This window comes from Sceloporus undulatus, chromosome 6 (assembly GCF_019175285.1).
Source record: "Sceloporus undulatus isolate JIND9_A2432 ecotype Alabama chromosome 6, SceUnd_v1.1, whole genome shotgun sequence".
Lineage (NCBI taxonomy): Eukaryota > Metazoa > Chordata > Lepidosauria > Squamata > Phrynosomatidae > Sceloporus > Sceloporus undulatus.
The window spans coordinates 124,225,476-124,249,005 of record NC_056527.1 but is presented as its reverse complement, the minus strand read 5'-3'; the positions used below and the strand labels follow the sequence as shown (position 1 = coordinate 124,249,005).

The 23,530-nt window shown below is 41.3% G+C and overlaps 1 protein-coding gene across 4 annotated transcripts in view; it reads left to right on the top strand.

The window, feature by feature from the left end:
- Positions 1–23,530, top strand: part of PEBP4 (phosphatidylethanolamine binding protein 4) — a 159,534-nt gene that overhangs the window by 118,207 nt on the left and 17,797 nt on the right. For all 4 annotated transcript variants that reach the window (XM_042472683.1, XM_042472686.1, XM_042472684.1 and 1 more), the window contains exon 5: positions 23,202–23,247. In XM_042472683.1, the coding sequence (XP_042328617.1) occupies positions 23,202–23,247 (46 nt within the window). The remainder of the gene's footprint in view (positions 1–23,201; positions 23,248–23,530) is intronic.

The window sequence follows — 23,530 nt, the reverse complement described above, 5'->3', positions numbered from 1 at the left end:
TTGAGGACTGAATTGTGTGCGATAAAATCCGTTTTTGGGTGGCCGCGCGCGCCACAGGAGCGCCCTCCTTCAGTCCCCAGACGTTTAAATTGTGTGTGTGCGATAAAGTCTAGGACGCACCTCTGCTATAACTCTGATGGCAAGGAAAATGTGAAGAGCTTTATAAGCAACTAGATTATAGCTGCTCTTTTCTTTTCAAGCATCTGATAGCAAAGGCTTTTATTGTTCAGGCCTGCTTGGAGGAGAAAATATTGGGATAAATGCCATTGGGCCTTAGCAGATAACAAGGAGAGGAAACTGGACTCAATGGGGAAAACTATTTATTCTATGGCTGCCTTGTCGCTGCATATTGCTAATTACTAGATCTCAGTTGGGGGCTATTCAGCACTTTCTTTGGGGAAAAGTCACCCCATTGCTTAACAAACTGCCTTAATGTGACCATAAATTGCCAAACGGAGGCCCATAGACTGGTATGTCAGCAGATAATCACAGCTTGTCATCATGTCAGTTGGGAAGCTGAAGCCTTGGCCAGGACTACTAAACTGTACCAATATTCATGGTTGTATTCTTCAGGTGTCACTTGGCAATCCAGAGCAACGGTAGGACATGCGCATTGATGGAAAAAAGCTTTTTCAGTGCCAGCACCAAAGAGAAAACTTTGGGAGTGAGGAGCGGCTATGGAATTTTCTTTCAGCGTGAACCCCTATACCTACAGATTGATGGATCCTTACCATTATCACCTGAATTTGATGCCATCAAATTTGTTAGCCCTCCTTCTTTCACCACTCTTTATTTAATCTCACTGACACTGGAGATGCAAGAAAGAGATAGCTTCATTGCTAGAGAAACAGATTATTGAAACCATGCCCTTGCTGAACTGTTTGGTTTAATATTTCCCCATTATTTTACAGTGCCTTAGAGGGACGGTTGTTTAAGGCCTAAACTAGACCTTACGAGGAGTCAAGGAATATATAGGCACAATAAATTTTGCATGGGCACACAGAGGAATGAGTTCATCACAAGGAACTTACGTAACACGTATTTCCATATAGTTATAAGGCAGTCATACGACCGGCTTCTCCGCTTTGCTTTGGGAGAGCAGATTTACCGGTTCATGGTGCTTGCTTCCAGGTTTTCCACAGCTCTAGGAGTATTCACCAAATGCATGGTGGCTGTAGATGTTCATTCAAGGACCATGTGCATCATAAATTCCCTATTCATAGATGGATCACGGCTGGTCATGGCATCCTCTGAATGCCTGTTGTACATGTAAGTTCATACCACTGTCTCCTTTTTGTCATTCCTCAGCATCCTGCTCTGCTGGAAGAAATGGGATCTTCTCTCTAATTGCAAGATTTCTTTAATAGAAGCTTTGTAACGAAAAGTCTTCCAGTCTGGAACAGAGCCCTACATCTCATGACCAAGATGTGCCATGATAGACATTGGTATGCATGATCTAGGCACTGGCATCCATGACAGCAGCCTCAGGATGCATCAAATACAGCATAGGTTTATCCAATATTTGTTCTATAATTGGACTCTCAAAGGGAGCTATTAATTCTCTCCAAGGAAGTGCACTTGTCCCTCACCTAATAGCTGAACAACAACGATCTCTTGATCGGAGTTTCCTTCCAGTCCTTTTGTTCAACCGGGTCACTGACCTCAGACGCATCACTTCTTGGCAGAGAGGCTCACTGTAGTGACTTCTTAGTCAACACTCTCTGGTTTTAGAGAGAACAAAGATAACACATAAATGCTCCAGGAATGCCGCTGTCATCAAAGCCTTCGAAATGATGCTGTACGATCATGAAGTGCAGATCTCAATGGGCAATACAGCAATCAGGTTCTGTGAGGACAAATAGGGAGGAATAAAGTGAGAAGCACTGTAGCTGTGTCTCTTCACCTTTATCATTGATGCATTGTGTGGGGCATTAATTTGAAAGAATCCATCCTCAGGGTGAGAGTAATTGCTTTTAATGGATACTCTCAGCTTTTAATGTACTGCCTCTTGTGTGTACAACAAGTGTTTCCGGTGGCATTATCCATCCCGTTGCGATGGGGAAAACTACACTAATCTGTTTGCTTCCCCAGACAGCACACATTTCCTCAGCTTCTTTGCAAAGGGGCGACCATTGATCTGCTTACTACCAGCATACTCTCCAGTACAGTTGGAAAGGCCTCCAGATGTATGCTTTTCTTCTTCATCATGAAGTTTCTTCCAAAGGTACAGCTTGAGAGAGGGCCTTCATAGTGGCTGCCCTTAGACTCTGGAGCTTTCTTCCCAGGGAGGCCAAGATGGTCTCCTCCCTATGTCCTGTCCCCAGGCAAAGATTTCACATGCCTACTTCTCACAATCTTAATCTTTCCTGTGTTCTTCTACCCTTCTCCTCAGACCCCAAAGGGAATCACCTCCCACTCTTTAGCTGTCTAGAGAATTAGACATTTTTTCCCTATTTGTTTGTGACTGTGATCATCTCAAGCAACACGGAGTCACCTTCCATTGATTGTCCAAATGGGTGGCTTTGTCTGTTCTCCTTCCTTATGAATTGTTAAGGAAGATGCTACCTACTTCTGCTCAGACTCATTCTACCAACGCTGTATCAATCCCCACAGCCTTTCTACAAGGGACTCTATTACCAGATGTTCAGAAAGTGGCAACTTGAGTACAGCCCTCTTCCTTTGTGTGTCACCAACATCTGGATGAAAAGGCAAGAGCAGATGCTAGCTCTGTGAGAGCTGAACTTTCATTTATTGGCCTCATTCCCACTTACAGATAAATCGGTGTGCCATCTGAATCGATGGGTCGTTTCGCCACCGGATCATGGTTTACACTACACTTGCCCCAATCACATTTTTGGGCATTAAAATAACCCACATCTGGTTCCCATTCATGAATGAATTGGTTCAAACTGATTTGGTTCCAGCTGGCTGAAGAGGAAATTTGAATCGATTCCAATCCGCTTGTGGTTCACACTTGCGCAGAATTGATGTATTGAAAAAGAAGCGGAAAAAAATCAGCATCAAAAAGAAGTGGGTTAAATGGGTCTAACACATGGTGCCCCTCTCGGGATTGCTTCAGCGATTCGGATTAAGTGGGAACCAGGGTCATTTGAACCAGGGTCATTTGACTCAAACCAATTCACAATCTGATTTAAATGGTAGTGAGAATGAGGCCATTGATAGTCTTTTATACCCATTTCCAGCAAGTTAGCTTGTCGGCCAAGGAGACACAATGAAAAATGACATGCTTAGACTCTTACACTGAGGAGGACTCCTACCCAAAAGGCTTTTTCCAAGTTCTAGAAGGTCTGACTGGCCCTGCAGGGATGTATTGCAACTCTCAAGTAAGTTCACAGATGACCACTAAAAGAACCACAGTTATAGTAAAGCAACCTGTTCTTCTGCATACCTAGAGTCCCATCACTATACAGAAACCACTGTCTTATTATTGGGTGGTCCCCTTTTGCTTTCAATCTGATAGAAGCTTGATCCCAAAAGTTTGCTAATAGAAGGAAAAGTCGTTGGGTTTAAGGTTGTATCTCTGTGCCATTTTATGGCCATTTTTCCACTGACAAAAGAAATAGGCAAACCTTGCTTTAAAATGACCTTTATATGGTGCAACCACAGCTTCTTCAAGTTATTGAGTAGCGAAGTTGGTCTGTAAAGTGTGGCAAAGAGTGGGACTGAAAATTGATTTAGGTTTATTTGATTGAGTTAATAACTTCCACATGTCCATCTTTGGGGCGGGCAACAAGGTGAACCAGGAAAAAAAAGGCATTAATTTAAACTACAACTGCTTGCAATATTTATTTTTTTAATATATTTTTATGATGTTTTCCTCTGTTTAAGACAAGCCAGGGGAAAGGGCAAGCTGTACTAAGAGGGTGAAGTGGCCATAACTGTAAAAGCAATCAAGGCAGATTGTCTGATGTGCTGATCCTGAAAAGACAGAGCTGGGTGTCTCAAAGCGTTGGGTTCACCGCTGGCCTATGGCCCAGTAACAATTGGCTATGATTTCTTCTGGAGAGAGAAAATTAAGTGAAGTTCATGAATGGAAGACCATGAAATAACAGCTTTTTCTAAAAACAATGTCAATGAAAAGCTAATTTGGGGGTATAATTTAGGTCAGGTTTAGACAATTTTTAAGAAAAATGAAACCAACCTGTTCATGTCTGTGTATATTTCAGCATGTTGAGCTGCCACCTAAATGCCTGGCAAAATGTCTGCACACATATTTGCTGCATTCTGACAAGTCTTATAAAAACCAGGTAGAACTGATGCATAATGAGTCATATCGGGATACATGTTTACATTTGCTGTTACTATTCTTTTGGTCCCAAACAAAGCATTGATAATATACATTTCCTTGGACTGAAACCGGTCCATGTTTTTGTGCCATGTGAACATAATTTCATTTGGGCCATATATAAAAATGGCAAGAATCGATGCCTCAGTCTGTGTTTTTACCGCAATGTTGGGAAGAGAGGGATCTGTGATGCTTATGCTTCAATCTCTGTGCATCTATGTGATCATGACTTTTGGCTTCATCCCACTTAAAAATCCATAGGATCCATGAGGGTCCATTAAACAGATTCTATTATCCATTAGTATCCCATAGAATTTTTACTTTGCCAATTCCTGCTTCTTAATCTTTTTAGTTTCATTGAACTGTGCATATGATTTTGGTGACTCATTTTAGCAATACTGCACAGAATAGAACAGATTTAGTATTCATTTTGCCCAGTTAACTAACTCATTAAGTTATTAACTCATTAAATTTTTTCTAGTGAATAGCTCAACTCACTAGATTAAGGCTGGAGTCGATCCCAAACTTTAGCAAATTAGGCAGTTTTAGAATGATGGAATTCATAAGAGAGGATGGCTCATCTTCAAGCTGATTCAGTAAAAGGGGGCAAAAAACCCTAAGGAGAAAAAAGAATTAGGATGGAAGGAAAGCATCGCTTAGTACTGTTGCTAAGCAGTATCATCTGCATGCTGTGTCACTGTTGTCTTTGCAAATAGTGAGGTGGAAAAGGTTTTGGAAACTGAGCAAAATAATAGCCTGGAAATTATTGAAGAGATGATGCTGGGGAGTAATTGATGAGGAATGGAAGGAAAGCAAATGAATCCTGGTGTCATTTCTTTCCTTGAGGAGGAATGATGAGAACGGAGAAGAAGAAAGCTGAGTTGGAGCCAAAGGAGGCTGTCATGGAAGTCCTTCGTTGGACTTATTGGCAGTAGAGCTAAGACCATTTCATGTCACTCCTGAAGTTCCTCAAAAGCAAGAGGCTGAGCAACTTCATCCCTCTGAGCATTACAGACCAAAGCACAGATGCAAATGAGCAAGAAAAATGTCAGCTGGCCTTAAAAGATAATTTAAGGCTAGCAGTGCTATTCTTTAGCCTGGTGTAGTGGTTTGAGTCTCGGACGACTGCTCTGGAGACCACGGTTCAAATTGACCAAAAAGGTAGTCTTACTAAGGGCCCATACAGACAGGCCAAAATAAAGCTGCTTTGGGTCACTTTGAAGATATGCTGTTTAAATGCTGCATGCGTCCTAAGAGGCCGGAAACTGCACCAAAGCCATGCTCCAGACCTAAGGACTGGAGCACAGCTTTGGCGCTGCATCTGGCCTTTTAAGATGCGTGAGTCATTTAAACAGCATACCTCCAAAGTGACCCGAAGCAGCTTTATTTTAGCCTGTCTGTACAGGCCCTTAGTTAAAGGAGAAAAGCATGTTCTTGACCACTTTTTGCAGATTGCACCACTCTGCATGGTGTCCTAGCATTTCTGTTCTCTTCCCAAGGGAAAATTGTAAAAGTGTGCCTTTTGCCAAATGGATTTTTCCAGTGTGATAAAAGACACACTTTTATGACTGTCTCCTTCCGGAAGAGAATAGAAGTGCTTCGACGGCATGCAGAGAGGCAAGGAAAAAGCTGCTTCTCTCTTGCTGCATCTCGGCTTACTTTTGTCGTGTGATAAGGCTATAAACAGTTCCAGGTATTAGTGTTGGCAGCAACGAGTAAACTTCCCAGTTTCTTGTATTTAACATTGAGTTAATTTTCAAACCTAACATATCAAGGTCCATTTAAATAAGAAGATATAAAAAAATACCTGCAAATAAAATCAAAACAGTGATGCTTTGGATATTAACTTCGGCAACGCTGAGCATCGGTGGGGTGGAAGGAACCTTGTTGTTATTATTATAAGCAGCATTGCTAAAGTGTTCCTCGACTGTACAAATCCTGAAGTGGTTACAACAGTATGAACATTGAAAAACACAATAGTATGTTATATGAGAGTTCAAACAACTCATGGCTGGGAGAATGGCAAGGTTAAAAGATACCTTTTCATTAGACGCCTGGAATAGTGCAGGAGGGGATGCAATTTTATAGGAAGAAAGGACGCCACAGCAGAGGATGCTCATCTCCATGCCACCGTCAAGCAGAAATCCATACTTCGTGACACAGACAACAGCACTTCTCTTGAAGGTTGTAATGGCAGATTTGTACAGAGAGAGATTTCTTGAGGTGACCTACCCTTGAGTTGTATTGGGTTTTATATAATAAAGCCTATACTCTAAGCCAAGGATAGACAACCGCAGTGGCCTGTTTCTACCTCCTGAACTTTTCTGCAACGAATGTGTATTACTAAAGATAACACTCCAAAAAACTCAAGTGATAGAAAACCTAGGTCTAGATTTGAAAACATTGCAAGAGAGCCATCTATGTGTGTGCACCTTGTTTGCATTCAAGTCATTTCTGGCTTATGGTGACCCTCAGGTGAATCTATCACTAGGTTTTCTTGGCAGGTTTCTTCCAAGAGGGCTTGCCATTGCTATCCTCTGTGGCTGAAGACTGTCACTTGCCCAAAATCACCCATGGCTCAGTTTACGCTCAGTGATGTTTTCTCCTCTCTCTGGACTTCATGATGGGCAGGAGTCAAGATGTGTTGTCTGTTCTATGGCCATCTTGTCCATAAGCTCTTGCTACTGGAGCTGGTTTCACAAAACTGGGTGAGATGATGCACTTGCTTTGCAAAATTGTCACAGCAGGTCTCTGTGGATTGCAGTATCCACATTGGCTGTCAAAATGTGAATAATCCCCGTACTAAGAAAAACTGTTAGCCATATGAGGATTTGATGGAGGGAGTAAACAAAGTCTTCTCTGAAGCTTTCACCACTTTACAATATATATGGTTATATGCTCTAGTGCATGTTTGGTCAGCCTCATATCAAGCCTTATGTCACCAGCTTCCAGCTTCCTTCATCATTTAAAGCACTCTATAGCATCAGAAAGGGCATTCAAGAGCAATTGTTTGGATGGCCTCTCATATCATTCTACTATTTGCATGTATGCATTACCATAAAATGAGTATGATTATTCAGGAAATTATACATTTGTAAGACTGCCCGTTGTTCCATGGTCTCTAAAACTGTTAAGGTTGACTATCTAAACATAAAGGAGGAAAAGTGGTTAGATCTAGACATAGTCATGCTTCACTGAAACCAGTGGGTGAATAACATGAATCATGTTGATTTCAAAGGATCTGCTCTAAGTATGACAAAAACCCTGATTCAACCCACTGTATTATTTGAAGGAATGCTTATGCTTGAGCTTCTGTGGGTTTGGAGCACTGCACCATTCTAATTCCTTCCCATGAACTTTGCTTGGACATTTATATTGCACAGTTAATAAGGATGGAAATCATCTCATCACATCTGCAGCATTTGTAAAGTGGGGTGGATGGGAGAAACCTGTGACAAGCAAATATTTCTTGCTGGATGAGCCTCAAGCAGGTATTGCTGGACAGCGGCTGAATGGTCCACAGGGATATCCTCAGTGCGCTCAGCCTGAAGCTTGCCTTTAGAGCATTCCTCCATGGCACATGAAGGTTTTTATTCTTACTTTTAAAAAATCCAAATATGTAACACCAAGAAAGAGAGAAGGGGCTGGACACAAGGTAATAAAATAGACTCATGCACAGTGTTCAGTTTTGGGTTGACTCTTCCCCTTCCATTGGGGCAAAAGTGAGTGGTCCGAACCAACGTTGAACTTTAAAAGTTTTACATATCACACAAGCCCTATTCTTGCCACGATTGAGTTAGTAGAAGGAAGCAGATATATAGATGTTTGGGAGCATTCCATATCAAATATCTCTTCAATAGCATGACTTTGTGCTGTATTCTGCACTCCTCCCTAACCCTGCCTTATGCGCTACCAAGCATGGTTTTCAAGGGTTTTTGGTTTTTTACATTTTTAATGCAATTCTGAAGGTATGCTAATATGATTTTTAAAAAGAATAGGAAAAAAAGTTTTAAAAAGAAAAGAAAAACAGCCTGCAGAGAAATAGCAAGGGAGAAGGGGAGAGAGGAAAAGAAGGAGACACTGTTACCAAGTGACTGCCCAAGATCGAAATTGCCACTAGAGGAACCTACCCACAGGTTTTTCTATCCACCGATTCAACCACCCACGGCTTGCAAATATTTGAAATATTGTAAATTCTAATAAGCAAACCTTGGGTTTTTTTTTTTTTTTTCATTTTAGACAGGGGACACCATTTTGCCATGCCATTGTATTTAATGGGAATTGAGCAACCAGGTTTTGGTATCCACAGAGGGTCCTGGAACCAAACCCCAGCAGATGCCAAGGGGCCACCGTATTTCTGTGCCAACTGAAAACCAATAAGTCTCATTTATCTAATATGAATAGACCTGTTTTCTTTTTTGGCACAGATCATTTGTGAAATCCTAGGCTGAGCTGGGCAAATTCCACTGAGCTAGGCAACATCTCTGTGAGCAACTCTTGTTTGTCTAATACGGATAGAGCTGCTCTATTTGTGGCATAGATAGAGACGATTTGGTAAATTCTAGGCTGATGAATTCCATTTTGCTGGACAGTGTCCCTGTGAACAAATAAGGACAAGGACTACAATCCCAACGCTCCATAGCAGGAGGGCAGCTGCAAAATTCAGACACAGCGTGCTTTGTTCCCTCCCTACTTTAAGCCTATACATTGACGTTAATAGGTTAACAGTCTGGTCATAGCGGAATATGGCACTGAATGAAGTGTGGTGAGCTCCAGCAGTGAGGAGGAGCAGCCAGCAAGCATCTGATTAATCTCCTGTCATTTGCATTCATTAAAGCCAATTCACTGGTGATGGATCAAAGAGTCGAGGCAATTAGCTGCAAGCAGCAAGTTAATCTCAAATTTCCAAGCATCTCAGAGGCAAAACTAGTTTCAGTTGCCCCATGAGTTACAATAAGCCACTGTGATGAGATAACTTTGTCGGTGTTGTGTGCCTTCAAGTCCTTTTGGACTTATGGCAGCCCTAAAGTGAACATGTCATGGGGTTTTCTTGGCAAGATTTATCCAGAAGTATTTTGCCTTTGCCTTCCCTTGAGGCTGAGAGTATGTGACGTGGCCCAGTGGGTTTCATGGCTGAGCCAAGAATCGAATTCTGGTCTCCAGAGTCATAGTCCAATACTCAAACCACTACGTCACACTAGCTCTCATACTTCTTATTTCTTAGGCTGCAACCACACTGCAGAAATAATCCAGTTTGACACCATGGCTCAGTGCTATAGAATTCTGTGAATTGTCATTTTGTGAGACATTTAGCATTATCTGTTAGAGAGCACAGGTGCCACAACAGATGACAGCTCCCAGAATTCCATAGCATTGACCCTTGGTGTCAAAGGCAGTTAAAGCTGTGTCAACATGGATTATTTCTGCAGTGCAGATGCAGATGAAGCCTTAATTGTCATACAAATATTCATTATGGAATCAGCCTGAGACGGACAACACAGCGCCTGCATCTCAGCTGCCCATGAAAACAGTTTTGATTTTTGCAATATTTCGGATCTTGGAAGTCTGGATAAGGGAGACTCAACCTGTATAAAATTGCCTGACCACTGCCTTCAGGATTATCTGCTCAGATTAGAAGCCAGCGACATGTGCTGTATCACTGAGCCTGTTAAAGACTGCCAAAATAAAGCTGTTTGGGTCTCTTTGGAGATATGCTATTAAATGAGCATGGGTCCTAGAGTCCGGAGGTCGCGCCAAAGCCACACTCCATTCCTAAGACTGGAGTGCAGCTTTGGTGCAGCTTCCGGATTCTTAGGATGCATGCATCATAAACAGCATATCTCCAAAGAGACCCAAGAGCAGCTTTATTTTGGCAGTCTGTAAAGCATCTGAGTTTTGTCCATCTCCAGTGATGAGAAGCAATAGCAGAAAAGTGTCCCTTAAAAACCATTTGCACAATCCTAAACCTAAGCGAGAGAAAGTAATAGATCCTTAGCTTCCATGGGGCATTGTTTAGTGTCCTTGGGATTTAGAATTGCTCTCCTTCTCTCCCTTTCAGATTGCACATGTTTAGCAGAAAAGTGCTCTGAACTTCTACTGAATCTTGTGTTATTTCCTGTTTCATTCTGCCATTATGGCAATCCTTGAACATTGTCCTTGTCTTGCCAGAGTATTCATTTAGTTTTGGACTCCCTCTTTCCCCGCACTTACAGTTTTTGCATTTTCTGCTCAGTTGATCACATCATCACTTCTTTCCAGAACAATATTTTCAGGATAGCAATCCAGCAACTCTTTCGGAATAGACGATAGATATTGCTGGCAAGACTAAATTACAACCCAGTAAGTAGGGAAATTATTAAATCAAGAGCACGATGCCTTGGACACATCCGGAGACTTGCATACACCCAGGATATTTAAACTTTTGTTTGAAGATCCACATAAAAGATGCCATAGGAAGATCCAAAGTACAAGCTCCTTTCAAAAGTTGCTTTCTGTGTAGCACAGAGAATTACTCTTCAATGCATTTACAAAAATGCAGCCCAACTGGGAGCATAGAATGAAATGCACAGTTCCTTGGATCCTTTCCCAAGCTTTCGGAAAAGGGAAGTTGTTTGATTTCTTTTTCTGAACCCTAATGCATGTCCTTGAATAGGATTTAATATTTTATAATGACTAGAAATTAACATTTTCACAAATTATTATTAAATTCTTTTGAGTTCTGGAATGGATTGAGGATATCAATTGTTTTGCCCAGATGGCCTTTCTCTTGTCATTAGCTTTCTTGTTACAGCAGTTTAAAAAGCAGCCTTTTCTCCTCCTAGTTATTTCAAAGGGAAGTCTATTTTGAACTGTAAGAATTTACTTAGTCCTCCTCTGAGTTTATTTCTCCATCACTTCATGCGCAATCCATAGGTCATAATTTTACATGGCTTCAATTGTTTGCGCAAAAAGGCTTAACAAATATAGTAAGTGCCATAATAAGAGGAACATCAGTGAGAAAAAAAGTACGCCATAGGCAGGTTTGCTCATTCATATTTATTGTTTTTATGTACAGCGCTGTGCAAATCTACAGCACTATATTAATAATAATAATAATAATAATTTTATAAAAAATCAAACAAATTCAATAATCATTTGGGATGGCTCTGTAAAATCCAATATAAATAGAAACCCAAACTTAAAGAAGCCTTGTCAGGGTTTCATTGTTCAGGATATAACTTGTTCTGGTTTAACACTGATTGTCATTGTCTCTAGCAAATAATAATAATAATAATAATAATAATAATAATAATAATAATATTTATTTGTATCCGCCTCTCCCTGTATTGGATCGAGGCGGGTAACAACAAACATAAGAACAATAAAAATACAACACAACAAGCCACAAGTAAAAACATAGCAAAGCATATCAAATCCAATTCCCTATCTCCCTCCCAACTTAAAATAGCATTAACAGCAACAATTCCCAATAAAATGCTACCAATAAAGTAGTCAATAAAATCATGAAATATAATCTCAGTTTTTCTTCATTGTAATGGGACTGTCGTTTGGGGTTCATGGATTTCTGGGGCTTATTCTTTTTCCCCTTGGTTCCTGAGAAGGGGATTCCTCTTAGCATAGTGAAGGGTTTAAATATTTGGGGGGGGGGGGGGGAATCCTATCATTTGTGTGACCATGACCACTCCATCAAGTATAGATTATATCCTCCAATAAAAAGGTGGAAGTGTATATAAATCGCAGTATTTGTTTTAAAAAGCAAGCATATTTGGTATTATTAGTTTGGCAGTGAGTGAAGTCTGATCAAACCCTGTTGCCAGCGATGGGGGAAAGCGCTGGATATGAAAGACTGCAAACATCAGGAAGCTATAAAGTTATAACTGCTGTGACCTGCCTTTGAATGGGGGAGTATGGTCAGGATCACTAGATTGCATCAAGCATTCATGGAAGTCTCTAGGGCAGTCTCAGCCTCCACTGGCTTCTCCTCACTCTCTTCCCACCTTTCATTGTGATTCCTCTGCTCTGTTTTGGAGTCCAGCTAGATCTGAGTCATGCAGAGGAGGGAACCATCTGTGTGGGATTCCAGCGCTGAGTTTTTTCCAGACAGGTTTTATTTAATCGAATCCTTAAATGGACAGGATGCATAATCTTTGCAATCTTCATCAGTTTTAGCAGTAAGGAGAGAATTAACTGTTCACAGTAAATCTGAAAACAAAAACACTTTGCAAAGTTGGAGTTGGAGGGTGCTGCATTTGTACAGCACCAAAATGTTAGCAATGCTGGGCCACGTTGTTTGCAAGCATTATGGTTGAAATCTATAATTGAAATATAAAAATACTTATCTCCAGATCGATATCACAGAGGAAAAGGCAGGATAAAAATCATCACCATCATAATACAGGTTGCATTCTTAGATTCATCTATAGTATGGGCTTTAAAGAGTGATAGAGAGACTGATTTAGGTTTTCAGTCAAAGAGTGTTGAATCAAGGGCCTCAAAACTACGCATAGAGCCATCCTCTAAAGTTGCACTTTAACATTTCGTAAGCCCCTTAAAATAAGTACAGAGAGGAATGGTTTGGGAAGTTGACCAAATGCATGTTTGTACAGCCCTTTGCAATTTCCTTTCAGGAGCTAGTGCCCCTGTAAGAGCCAGAAATCTTACTTACCCTTCGTGATTTTGTTGCTTGGACAGCACTTAAATATTTGGGAGGTCTGGGTTTACTAGAGGATCTATTAGGCAGGTGCTGTTTGTGTTTCTAATTTGCAAAGAGTTTAAAAGGGGGTTAGAGAGCTCCTTGGAATAGGGCTGTCAGTGGCTTTTGACTAGAAAAATGAAATGGAGATTCTAGGTTCAGAAGAAGCCTCTGAATGGCAACTGGGGTAAAGGACCATGGCCTTCATGCCCTGGAGGTTTTCTGAAATTTGGGGGATGGCCGCTGTGGGAAACTGGTGGAATAGATGGTTCTTTGGTTTGTCCCATAGAGCAATGTATACATTTCCAAAAGCAAACCTTGATTTTGCTATTTTATATAAAGGATACATTTTACTATGCCATTTGTGTAGAATGGGACTTGAGCATCCACAGATTTTGGTGTCCAGAGAAGGTCCAGGAACCAAACCCCAGCGGATACCAAGGGCCCACTGTGGTTCTTCGAGTGGCCATCTGTGAACCCATAAAACACTGGCCATCCTCTCTTCTTGTGTCCTTCCTCTCCTTAGATCCTTGGATGCTATCGCTTTGGTGTCCATGGAATGGAGGCATTTTGCCAGAAGTGCGACCATTAAGCAAGTGGGGAATGGGTGGGGCTACCATCGAAAAGGTTATATAATAGCTCTAGAAGTCTCCAAATGATGCACTGCACTGGTGCAAATAACCCTCATTTGTGCAAGTTCACCAATGACCATGCAAAGAACTCCATTCACAGGCGTGCAACCTGTCCCTGCAAGGGAAAGCATGTGCGGTAATTATAGTACATTTTGTTTTCCTTACTGAACAAACACAGAAGATGCCTTCTCCTACTAGCTGTGTCTTCTAAACAAGCGGTGGGGAAAGAAGCAGCTTGTTTCGGGATTAGCTCTGCCAGATCACTAATTGTTGTTTAATCGTATTGGTGTACTGTAAAAACAGGAGCGCTCAGCAATGCAACCGCATTATGGAAAGATGCCCAAACAAGAGGGTTACGCCGACAGAAGTGCCAAGAGTAAGAGGTCCTCCTCCATTCTGTCTTGCAAAGCGCACTGCTTGTTTTCTTGATGTTCCAGCTGCTAGCTTGGGGAGGAGGGAAGCTGGAGGGAAAAACCAGATGAGATCTGTTTTCATTCATAGACCTCACAGTTCAATCCGTCGTCTGTTTTTCCTGGGCTCCCGCCAGCTATTGTGTCAATTCCCACACCCACTTTCCTTCACCCTGAATCTTTGCCTTAGAAAGCCTTTATCTGTGCCCATCCCCTTCCTAGTTCCCTCTCCTCCCTTCTTACCCACAAGGGGATCAGGAATAGACATGTTCTGGAGATAAGTTATTATAAAGGAAGCACAGAGAGGTGACTCACTCATCCCCCCCTCTCCAAACACATGCATCTCAAACACTTTTCGGCTATGGAACAAATTGTGCCATTGACCAAGTAGCCCTAAGTAAGAAAGTTCTACAACTAGTGACCATGTGGGTTACCATCTTGAAATAACCTACAGTTGCTATTTGATGTTATTGTGTGCCTTCACATCATTTCTGATTTATGGCATCTCAAAGTCAAAGCAGTCATGGAGTTTTTGCTACAAGATGTTTTCAGAGAGCAATAGCAATAGCAATAGCAATAGCAGATTCATGCATATACCGCTTTATACCACCTAAGCGGTTTACAAATTGTAAGTTAATTGCCTCCCCCCCCCCAAAAAAAAGCTGGGTACTAATTTTAGCAACCTCAGAAGGATCCAAGCCTAAGTCAAGCTTGATCCCTTGGCTGGTATTGAACTCGCCACCTTATGGTTTGTGAGTGAGTGGCTGCAGAACAGGCATTTAACCATTGTGCCATCAGGGATCCTAAGAGGGTTTGCAGTTGCCTTCCTCTGAGCTTGAGAGGGTATGACCTGCCCAAGGCCATGCAATGGGTTTCCATGGTTGTTCAAGGATTTCAACCCCCGGCTCCCAGAATCCTAGTCCAACACTCAAACCAGTACACCACACTGCCTCACACTTATTGTCACTACCTCATTAATATTTATTTAGTACCCATCATCTAACCCTGCACTCCAGAATCATAGTCCAATGCTCAAACCACTATGCCAGTGTAGTGAAGCCTCCTTCCTTGGAGGTCTTTTAACAGAGGCTGGATGTCCATCTGTTGGGGATGCTTTGATTGAGAGTTCCTGCATGACAGAAATGGAGTTGGACTGGATGGCCCTTGTGGTCGCTTCCAACTCTATTATTCTATGATTCTATGCCAGGTTGGCTCTCCCAATATCATTGTACAGACACCATTTCTAAAACCCATACTTGCACTTCCTCTGCCTACCCACCCCCAACACCCTACTCTTTTTCTATCACATACACAACTGCTCACCCATGGGTTTTCCGAAAGCACCCATTGGCCCCATACAGACAGACCAAAATAATGCTGCTTCAGGTCACTTTGGAAGTATGCTATTTAAATGATGCATGTGTCCCAAGAGTCTGGAAGCTGCGCCAAAGGTGCACCCCAGTACTTACGATTGGATCGTGGCTTTGGTGCGGCTTCCAGAGTCTTAGGACGCATGCATCATTTAAATAGCATACCTCCAAAGTGACCCGAAGCAGCTTTATTTTGGCCTGTCTGTATGGGGCCATTGGCAACAATAGAGATTCTTCAAAAGGTTTATTGTGACATGGGTGAGGAATCATTTTCATAAGGTTTTTGGGGGGGAAATAAAGGGTCCGAACTCTCTCCTCTCCATGCCTGCCCCCAAGCAATTGGGATGTTTGATAGCTTCCATTGACACCAGTGGAGGTTTTTTAACAATCTAACTGTAGCAATGGGTGGGAAAAGGAAAATATTTTATTTCTAATTACTGTCCGGAAATAAAGCCACAAGAAAACTGGTGGGCCACATTGGACTCATGGACTGGAAGTTTTCCATCCCTGTTTTAAATGAATCTGTTCTGTTGATGGTGGTATTGTCCCTCTTTATTCCCACAAGCCTTGCTGTTGGACTCTTGGAAACTGAGTAGGATATTTCTGCTTTCTCCACTCATAAGTTCCAGCTGCTGCAGCCACTTGGAGGATACTCCTCTGGGAGACACTTATTGTAGCTGCGTATGATTAATAGAGCAGCATGCTTTTGGCTATAATTTCATATGCACTTAACTGGGAGTAAATCCCATGGAATACAATGGGAGTGATTGGTAACTCAGCATAACAAATCAGTTGGGTTTTCCATTTTTGTCTTGCTACTTAAAGTGTCATTTTAAAAAAGTAGTTTTTTGGTGTACACTTGAAGTTTATAGTTATTTTGAAACTGTTTTCTTCTGCAGTGTTCAAGAGGAGAAGAAATAACTGTCTAAGGAGTTTATCACACTGGGGCTAATTTCAGTATTAAAGAGAGATTAAAGTGCATTTAAAGCATCCCACAAATAAAGTGAGAATGACGAGTAATTGTGTGAATGATTATCACACGCAATTGGGCAAATAAAGTGATATCGGAAATGCATTGTCGCTAAAATCCTGAAAGTAAAAAAGATGCACATTAATGCTCCTTTGTGACCATTTTAATGGCTCCCAATCTCCTTGTGTGATAAACTCCTAAGATTGCCTTTCAGAGTACCATGTAGCCTTTAGGATACAATTTGATATAGGATTGTGATTTCAATATGGATAAAGGCATATGTGAATTTTCTTGTTAGGGTTAGGGTTAGGGTTAGGAGAGGTAATGGGATGAAACTAGCAATGAATGGCAGCTTTTGTTCAGCTTACCATTTGTCTAAGATAGTGGTTCTCAAACTTTGGTCCTCCAGATGTTTTGGACTTCAACTCCCAGAATTCCTGACTGCTGGCCAACTTAGCTGGGGCTTTTGGGAGTTCAAGTCAAAAACACCTGGAGGAGCAAAGTTTGGGAATCGTTGGTTAACACTATCTTCAGTATTTCAGAAAGGCGTTGCAAACTATCTTTCTCCATCTCCTCTTAGAGCTGGCCACATACTGCATTCTCAAGACTTTTTAAAAACCAGACACATTAGAAGCAAATGGTGTCATTAAGAGACATTAATGCTGTCATCAGTGAGCATTAATAAGCATGGCAACACATCATTGTCCATTAGCTTAACTCACGTTAGGGGAGGGTGGTGGTCATGCAGCGCTATACGAATCTCTATGGGCATTTACAGCTGAGTAGCCTCCAAGCAGACAACATGTTGACAGCGCTATTAAAGTAAAATCTGCTCATCCTGGGTGGCACTGATGTGTTACATAGCCCAGCGAAGTTCTGTACCACCAACTCTCTTGTGCATTTGGCTATTTCAGAGAGCGCTAGGAAAGAAAACGGCTTTGGAAGGCTTTGGAAAGGTTGACAGTTCCCTATGGGTAATCTGCATATATGAATTATAGCAGCCGGATGGGACAGGACACCACTTTTTAAAGAAAGGTTTCATTGATAGCAAAAGGGGAAAAGAGAGTATTGTACAAGACTAACATCAACACAATACAACTGCAACAGCAAGGTTTGTTTATTTCTTTATTGCACCTAGATCCCATCTCCCCCCCCCCAAATTATTATTATTATTATTATTATTATTATTATTATTATCCCATTTCTCCCTGCGGATTGAGGCGGGCTACAAAAATAAAAATACCTAACATAGCATAAACACAATTACACAATCCAACCCTCCACCAACATCAAAAAAACCAATCAATTACAAATATAAGATTAAAATTAGTTTAAAAACAGTTTTAAAAATGAGTGAATAGAGTAGAACAACTAGGAGCGGACAGGGTTATCATTATAATGGGAAGTCAGTCTGGAAAGGCCTGCCACAATAGATCCATCTTTACAGCCTTTCTAAAGGTGTCAAGGGTGGTGATATGACGGATCTCCTCCGGCAAGTCATTCCACAATTTCAGAGCGGCCGATGAAAAGGTTCTAACCACAGCCAACCTGGTCTTCTTCGGATGCATTAGATTTTTCCCAGAGGACCTGAGCGGACCTAAACCACTACATCACCCTGGCTTTTGCCAATACTTTACTCTTGGCAGTTCCGTCAGCTGTTTCCTCTGCTTCACTCCTCCATTCTTTCCTTCTTTCTCTCCATTTTTTCTGTAGAACATATTAGCTCCTTATATCCACACCTCCTCCTTCCTCTCAATTGTCCAACAGTATCTGAGGCTGACTTTGAGAACAATTTTATTCACAGAACTGCAACATCAACTGGCCAACAATCCATTTGAATAAGAGACCGTCCTACTCAAGAGTATTTTTTAAAACACATCTGATAAGGATCGCATTCATCCACAGCATCTTCACAAGTCGCCACATTCAAATAAGTTCTTTGCTTGTATTCAGCACCTGCCTCTGATAAGCTGCATCTGATGGCTGTCCAGAGTATGGAGAGTTAGAAAATTACTCCAGTTTCAAGCATAGCTATTGAACAGGCATTGTTGCTGTTGTTATTGTTGTGTGCCTCCAAGTTGTTTCCAACTTATGGTGACCCTATTGCAGAGTTTTCTTGTCAAGAGTTCTTCAAAGGAGTTTGCCTTTACCTTCCTCTGAGGCTGAGAGGATGTGACTTGTCTAAGGTCACCCAATGGCTTTTCATGGCCAAGCAGGGATTTGAATCCGGGTCTCCAGAGTTATAGTCAAATGTTCAAACTACTACACCACATTGGTTGTCATTGGACAGGCATGCTTAATAGATTTGTAGGAGCACCATGAACATAAAGCTGTGCATGAGATAAGTGATAATAGCTTATAAGACCCTGTGCAGGCTTCTAAAACTGATCTCAGGGTGCGAATAATCCCATTTATACAACTAAACTGGGTAGTGCCAAGGGGTGGCACAATGAAAAAGAACCCAGCAGGGCAACTACCTGCGTGCCACATAATCTTTAACAAGGCTGCAAGAGATTTTGGAAAATGCTCTCTGGTTGCTTGGGGACACTTGAATATATTTGGGTAGGAAATATAAACAAAAAACACCTTTCAATCAACCATGCTTAGGACTCATGTTTAGAAATGTCTATTTAAAGATGCCTATGGGCCAAGCAAAACATAAAACGTCATGTTAGTGTTCAGAGTATTCATCATCCATGTTCCCAAAATCCAGATTTCCAAAAGGGTTGCACATCCAGAACAAGCCATTGTATCACCTTTTGGCACCTTTTCAGGAATACGTTTTTGTTGCTAGTTTTCAGTGAGTAAACAGAGAGTAAGTACACTGCCGTGTGGGTGTAAAATGCAAACAGCTTACAAACTGCATTTTGTTATTTTTGCGCTGTTTCTGCACTACACTTGCCAGGTGTCCTTTATTTTAAGACAACATCCCATATTTTGAAATATATTTTCTAATTCTAATCCACATGACAACAAAATGTATTGGGTTGAAGATAACTCTCAAGGGAAAGTTAAATGGTGTAGGACTTCTCAGTTTAGAAAAGTTGGGGTTGTGCAATGGAAGCAAATAAAATTATCTGTTCCCAGCATGCTGTAGATCTGTGGAACACATCACCATATAGAAAAACCCAAACCATAGTTCCTCAGAAGTCTCACTGATTTCAAGGCAACACATTCCATTGTAATTATACCTTGGAATATAGACGCAATGGAGGAACCGTGAAGAGCACGGCTTCAACCTACCCACCCTCATTCTCTTATGGTTAGTAATATGAATCAGGGTTGTGATAAGAACAACCAAAACAATGTATGCAAGGTTCTCTAGATGCCATAAAGCACCAGAAATCCTTAAGTATGATGACAGCTGAATTCAGCCAAAAAGACAATTCTCAGAGATGCAGCCTTGGCTGTGAACAAAACTTTTAGAACATACTTCCTTGTGGTCATAGTATTCTGAACTATAACATCTCTGGAAACCATTGGCAATGGATGTTGTTGTTGTTGTTCTTATTGTTGTTGTTGTTAACTACCCTCGTGTTGGCCCCCAACTCATGGCAACCCTGTGGATGAGACATCTCCAAGACCCCATGCTTAGGTCCTACAGGCTCAGGCCTGTGTCCTCTTTGATTGAATCTAACCATCTGGAATGTGCTCTTCCTCTCTTTCTATCACCACCTTTTCTACAATCATTGTATTTTCCAATAATTCAAGACTTCTCATGGCCAAAGTATGACAGCCTCAGTTTCATTGTCTTCGCTTCCAGAGAGAGTTTAGGCTTGATCTCCTTGAGGACCCATTTGTTGGTCTTCTTGACCATCCATGGTATCATCAGCACTCTTGATTCATCCTGATTTTCCAACACCTTAATTCCAATACATCTCTTCTTTCTGGACACTCTGCCTCTCACCTCCCCAAAGGACATCAGGACAGTTAACATCTTAGAGGCCCATTAGCTCTGATGTTTCTTTATCCGTTTGGGGAACACATGTTGAAAGTGGAGCATTAAATCAACATCCATAAACATGGGCCGGAGCAGGAGGCTTTAATGCTTTCAGGGAACAGCTAGTGTGCATTATCCATTTGCCTTTGAAAAAATAAACAGAAATACTGTTTTATTAGGATGCTGGTTACGATTACACTGTTCACAATTGTACTCAGATGTTCATCAGCTCATTCATGAAAACGAGACTGCTCCCAAATGACACAAAATTATTTTCCGATGAAACGAATTCCAGACAGAGATGGGAATCCCAGCTCCATTTCCCAGCACCCTTTCCCCATGGCAAGGAAGGGAAAGTGATTTATTCCCCCTGATAAATAGGAAGAAGTGAATGAAAAGATTAAATCATCTCTCCTTGCACTCACAGAAATGTACTGCTGACCCATGCTCTGGCAAGGTCAGATGGAGTCAGCAAGAAGGGGCTAGAAACCTCCGCGGTGAGCGGCCAGTTTGCAATTGGTAATTGCAGTGGAATGAGGAAACACACCGTGCCATAGCCAGGACCCTATCTTTCCAAAAGAGGAAGGGACCTGTCTGCTGAGTGAAGGAATTGCAAATGGTTCCCTTAGTTTCCTTGCTGGAGTCTATAAAGAGATTTATAGTGCAATCCTGTACAAGTCTTCAGAAGTTAAAAGGTCTTGTTATTTTTAAGTATGGTATTGTTCCTGGTACGTATGTGCAGAACTGCAGCTTTAATGTTAATACAAAGACTAATAGGCTACTGATCTTTGCCATGAGCCCAGTTACGAATCATATGGCTCTGGCTGAAGGCATACCAGGTTACCTGAAAATCCTAATAGCAGGTGCAGTGACTAAGATCTGAATTAGAAAACAGAAGTGGCTTTTGTTGTTTTTTGAACAGAATTTGGGGAAGCCAGGGCCAACATTAAAATGTTAGGTATCATTCCCATGAAGAATTGGAAAAACAGCCTTCCTATGGGTTTATTTCAAATATGCAATTGTTTGGGTCAGATGCATCTGAGGAAGTAGACTTCAGTCTTTGAAAGGTCATGCTGCCAACTTCTTTCTTTGGTTAGTCTCAATGGGTGCTTCAAGATCTCTCTACATACTGGTTCTACAGACTAACATGGCTATAATCTTTGAATCCTTTAACCTAGAAACTATGAAATCTGGCCCAGATGCCCAGTCGCACTAATACACTTTGGAGACTACAACTCTCAGAATTCCCCACTACAAATGACAAACCACTACAACACTGTCTCTCATATTACCAGTACTCCTTAATATATGAAATACAGTATATGATTGATATTTTAACTTCATTGGGGTCTACATGATCCCCAAATCAAATGGGAAAATGTTTTGGTTGGGGGGGTTAATTCAGTACCTGTTGCAAACATAAAGGCTACATTTGGGTACATTTAACACTTCTCTTGCATTCTCCTCTGTGTTAACAGCATTCACAAGTGACACTAAAATGATAAGAGAAGTCAAATGCACTTTTTTAGCATCATGTATGAAGTGCCCTGGGCTGGCATTGGCACGGCTGGAACTTTCTTGATGAACACTCCACAACAATACATTTCAGGAGGGGAAAAATGCTACTTTGCCTTCTTAGGCTTGCCGGCATCTTTTGGGCATTGTACCTGCTGTCTGTGTGTGCCAGCCTATGTGCTTCTGGAACCGCAGTGACCTTTTTGCCATTCCAAAGATATTAATTAGCCACTGCCTGAATTCCTGGGCACACAATGGTGACAGGGCTTTTAGAGCAAGCTTTTGTAGCCCTGTAGCAACCTGTTGCCCTGATAACAGGTCCGGCTGATCCGTCTGTCAGTCCCTCTCCGCTACAGTGACAGCACATCCTGCGAGTCAAAGGAACTCGACAGCGTGCCAAGCTGCCATGTACAAGACAATTACACTTTAAATATAAATTAGCAAGCAAAATGCGGCTCCCACCGGCACAGTTGCCCTTCCCATCTTGCCTGTTTGGATTAGACACAAAACAATGCACCAGGTGGATGTATTTTGGGGGTGAAAAATAAAGTTAAACGAAGCTAGGTAAACTTTCAGAAACTTCTCTTGCTATGAGCAAACAAGACCTCAGAGGTAATTTAACTGTTTGCACCTGATGTTATGGTTTTGTAACTGGAACTGAAAAGTAGTTATTATTTTCTTCGAATGAAAGGTTGTTTGTCAAAAGTTATTTGTTGTTGCTGTTGTTGTTGTGTGCCTTCAGGCCATTTCTGACTTAGGGTGGCCCTAAGGCAAGCCTATCAGGGTTTTCAGCCATTTTGATTATTATTTTGATTACCATGTTTATTATTTGTTTGTAATAGACTGATTTTAATTGTACCATGTTTAATTCATTTTTAGGAGGGATATGGGGATATTGTATATACAACATATTGTGTACTGGACTAGTTTTAGATGTAAGCCGCTTTGATTGTTTGGTGACAGAAAAGCGGGATATAAATAAATAATAATAATTATTATTATTATTGGCCAGCATCTTCAGTTTGGGTTTGCCATTGCCATCCTCGGATGTTTCTCAGGGTTGTTGTCTTTTAAAATTGTGGTCGCACGCAATGAAGCTGGAATTAACGCATGAACAATAATTGTGAATTTCAGACACATGCTACGAAAAGAAAAAAATCCCACCCAAGTTTTCACCTAAGTTTTCACAGACTAATTTTTCCTGACTGAATATGCTATTGGTTCCTTTGCTAAATATTTTAATGTTGAGTTTGATGTTCAATCATTCTTATTTGGGTATTGCATGCCGCTAATTGCAGATCCTTTTTAAGCAATATATAATTGTTTCGAATAGATATAAATCAATAAAATGACTATCTCGTTTTAGGGTGCTGACCTGAAGAATGGGAACCTGGAAGGCCATATATTATCAGGTAAGACAGCGCTAGTCAAAATTTCCCTGGACCCTTTTTTTAGTGTAACAAGATGGAAAAGAGTCTTCCATCACCTTTGAGACTAACTAAGGAAAAGAACATTTCCAACATCATCTTTCTTGGACTCAAGTCCACTTCGTCAGATGACGCCTTTGCATTCTTCTTGGACTTTCTAAAGCAAACTGAGCAAGGAATACTTTTACAAATTCAGTTTTCCAACGCAGTCCAGGAAAATCCTAGTCCTTACAGGACATCTCTAGCTTCTAAGGCAACAAAGTGGAAA